General features: G+C 35.9%; 1 protein-coding gene across 1 annotated transcript; it reads left to right on the top strand.

The window, feature by feature from the left end:
- Nucleotides 1–312: 312 nt before the first annotated feature.
- On the top strand, nt 313–3490 carry LOC111863812. Its single transcript, XM_023850526.2, has 3 exons — nt 313–333; nt 1627–1866; nt 2852–3490. The coding sequence occupies exons 1-3, from the start codon at nt 313–315 to the stop codon at nt 3281–3283; spliced, it is 693 nt and encodes a 230-aa protein (XP_023706294.1). The 3' UTR covers nt 3284–3490.
- Nucleotides 3491–4107: the final 617 nt, after the last annotated feature.

Raw genomic sequence — 4107 nt, 5'->3', positions numbered from 1 at the left:
GCGTCCTGGGCCCATAACCTGCTGTAAAACCTTCGTTTATTTTTTTTTTTTTTTTGATCGACACACTTCCACTTTTACATCCAGTAATATCATCTGGTATACGCACTAGCGTGCACGTGCGCATACGAAAAACTAACTTACCACCACACTGCCTGGAACCGTACCGGGCGGTACTGGGACAGCCATGTGGTTAGATTGTACGACATATGTATATAAGTATTACTAACATATACAACAGAAACAACATGCATATATTAGTATTACCAACAGCTCGATCTGCAACAAATAAAATTTTAATAATTGGTGATAGCCATGCAAGAGGTTGTGCTGCAAGTTTGTTACGCGAGTACAGCGAATTTTTTGAGGTTATGGGCAATGTGATGCTCTGGTGCAGGACTCCTGAACATAACTCAAGCCGCCAGCATGGATATTAAGAGGATTGAATTGTGAGGATTGTGTCATCTGTGGTGGATGAAACGATATTAATAAAAGTGAACCCTCCAAAGCTCCAAAGGTTTAAAACTCATCACTAATTTTGCATTATAGCACCAATATACTAATATACTTGTTGCTGCTCTGCATACATACGACCAGGAAAAGTCTTCTTGTATTAACAGTGAAATTCAGACTGTTAACAGAAAATTAGGAAAATTGATTAATACTATGTCACACGTAAAATTGCTTGACCTCTCTTTGGATAAAGAAAATTTTACCCGTCATGGGATGCACTTGAATTCTAAAGGGAAAGAAAAAGTGGCAAGAATTATTGGACAGTATATAAATGAACAGCTGAATTGACGGGATAATAAAATCATTACACTACCATGGACTAAGGACAATAAGTATCGCATTTCGTTGATGGAAAGTGAGGTCCCTGCTGCTGTATGGTTAACAGAAGTAATGTTAAGTAATGTGAGAGTATCCAAAAGATCTAAAAGACCACCTGTAACGAGATATAATGATGTTTTATGGTCAACCAATTAAATGATGCAAATGATAGACATAAAAGAACAAGGGCCAGAAGTGTCATNAATTTTAATAATAATAATAGAGAAGATAAAATCAAATCCTATAAATCTGATTCTGTGCTTGATCTAAATCAGTCAAGTAATTCTGCTTGTCATTTAATAGATAAGGTAATTAAAGGGGTTATTAAGGTAAATCTATTTTCATCCCATTTTCAGTGTAAATTAAATTCTCAGCAAGTCTTGTATGATAAATCCACATGTTACAAATAATACAGTCTGATTCATTTCCTGAGAGACTAAAATACTTAGTAATAAAGCCTCTCTTGAAAGAAGAATAATCTTAAAAAATATGTTATTCTAAATCCTAATAAATATGGTTTTCAAAAAAACTGGAACACAATTGTTCTGATATATTGACTCATTCTATATCCAGTGGTTTGTGAACATACTTTTCAACCTGTATCTGGATCTGCTTGAATCTGAAATAAATGAACATGAATGTGAGACATCTTCGTATTATGATTGTGTCTTCATATGAATCACAGTTGTGTGAAAGCTGATTCCATTACTTGCTGGGAATAAATCTCTCCTTTCTAATATATGTTTATTAAATAGGAGATGTTGCTGTATAATAATCTGTGTTTGACCATACTCCTAGGTGCAATTAATTTACTTCATTATTTTGAAAACTGGGTATGTTGTGCAGGGACTTCCAGCATACCCGCCAAATGTCAGCCACACAGAGGTGTTGCCAGCAGCTACATCGGTTTTCTGCAGGCAGAACCGCAGCCTCTACTGCTGCATATTCCGCAACATCTCGGAATGGCAGCTGGATTCAGTACTGTTGGCTGCGTGGGATTCATCACCTGAGACAGAAAAGAACATTTACATATCGGAGGTAAAGTATTTTAATAGCCATAAGAAAGTGGCCTAACTTTCTTTGCCTCTATTTTCTAAAGCACCTGAAAGGAAGGCTTGTCATGTCATGTTTAATATACAAATATGGGAAATAACCAATCCTTCACTCTTTGATCATGAGAGGTAGCAAGCAGAGCTGACGATACCCAACATCCAAATTTTAAATATGTATTTGTATATTTTTGTACATATTTATTTGCTGAAACCTGTTTTGTAATAGTCATAGTTTTTAAAGATATGAACTCCTGTGAAAAACTTGAAATCGTGATTTAGTGTTCGTTGGATTTAACGTTCTCACAGTGATAACTACGAAGATTTGTGTGTTCTGCGATATAATGAAGAAGGCCACCAACATGCCAGAGGAACGCACTACCTCTCTCTCTACACGGTCAAAGAGTAAGTCAAGAAGGAGAGTAATAAGACTCAGACTGCAAGCTGATGCTGCCTGATTCATTCTGGATTCTTGCTTGGCTTACTCTCAAACCCAGACGATGGAGGCAGTATTTACCCTCCTAAATGTTGGTGGACTTCCTGCTGGAGTACCTCCCATCACATCCCTGAAGAGAGTACTTGTCTAGATAGGGGCTGCNATTTATCTGTTGTTCCAACTACAGGAGCACATTTAGGGAAAAGCAAAACTCAGCATTTCTTTCCCCTGCTTCCCTGAGCTTATATGGCGGCACAGATTTAAACCAGAAAAGCCTTTCGAAGGGACATTTCATGACACGGTAGAATTTTGGTCTCCAGGCTAGAAAGTTGTATTTTATTGTATTACTTGCGATAACAGTACATATACAAACAAAAATCTCAGCTTCTTGTTTTCGTGACATTGTCGCTGTAGTCTCCATGGCATCCATCGAGTCAAGCAACTTGTTATAACTCTTGAGTTTTAGATGTAGAAATAGTTCAGGCCTCATGCAAATAGGTAATGTACATATTTCTGATTGTACTGTATGTGATTGCAGGTCCTTGACATATTTGGGACAGATGGCTGTAAACTGATGATTAATCCAGGACTGGGAAATCTACACAGCCGTCTGACTGCAAATCCACAGCTGGCCTCAGAAGCAGCGTCACCATCAGGCAGGAGGGCAAATAAGAGGCCCCATTTTTCTGCGTTCACCACTATCAAGACGTGCAGTGGAAAAAGAAGACGGATGCCTGCTGCTCAAGAAGTCGAGACCATGCTGCTTGATGGTTTTGCTGCAGAAGGAATTGACGAGGCTTCCTTCATTTTCAAATGTATACTTGAGGAGCCAAACCTACAATTTGACAATGATTTTGAATATACTTGGGAACCTGTAGAAATTTTGAATTATTTGGACCAAAGCATAAGTAATTTTTGGATTAGCATGCCAACTTTAGATGACCTTCGGTTTCTGGATAATGAAATGTGACAATTCATTCATTCATTTTAAAATTCCATGAATCCTCTCTGGTCACAATGTGCCTAGGATGTAGAACATGTCAGATTACTTTATGTACTGTAATGACTAATGCAGGTAAATAGTTATCATTGGCACAATCATGTTGTAAAAACTAAATCATAATATATACAATTTGATAGCAGTCTAAAATATACAATTCATAAAATTGAAAAATTAGTATATAATAAAAATTCCATAGGTACTAACATAAAATACTATTATTAATACCTTGTATTTAATATTAGTTGTTAAATATAATTCTTATACAGGATGGAAATTAAATTAACCATTTAAATAGCAGATTAACTATACATCCTCATCTTCAATATACTGATATTATTCATTGAGTAAAAAGAATGTTGACATAAGAACCTCTTCAGTGTAGATTTAAAACTTTCAACATTATTGGCTAAGGTCTTTATCGACTGAGGGAGGTGATTGTACACTTTGATGCCTGTTATGTATGTTCCATTATTAAATTTTGCTGTTTTCACAGCAGAAACATGTAAGTCATCATGGGTTCAAGTTACATATTCATGAATCTCATTATTGGAATTGAATATATGTTTGTTATTTATTATGAATAGAAGTAATGTATATATATATAGTGAATATAACGTCATTATTTCCAATTGCTTAAAGATATTCCTACAAGAATCCCTAGGTTTAGTGTTATGATTCTAATGATTTTCTTTTGTAAGACAAACACTTTCTTGGCATGAAAGGAGTTACCCCAGAAAATTATGCCATAACTCATGATAGAGTGAACATAGGCAAAGTAGATTAGCCTTAGT

Source organism: Cryptotermes secundus, unplaced genomic scaffold (genome assembly GCF_002891405.2).
Source record: "Cryptotermes secundus unplaced genomic scaffold, Csec_1.0 scaffold1034, whole genome shotgun sequence".
NCBI lineage: Eukaryota > Metazoa > Arthropoda > Insecta > Blattodea > Kalotermitidae > Cryptotermes > Cryptotermes secundus.
The sequence above is the reverse complement of the archived record's forward strand: the minus strand, read 5'-3'. Positions and strand labels throughout refer to the sequence as shown.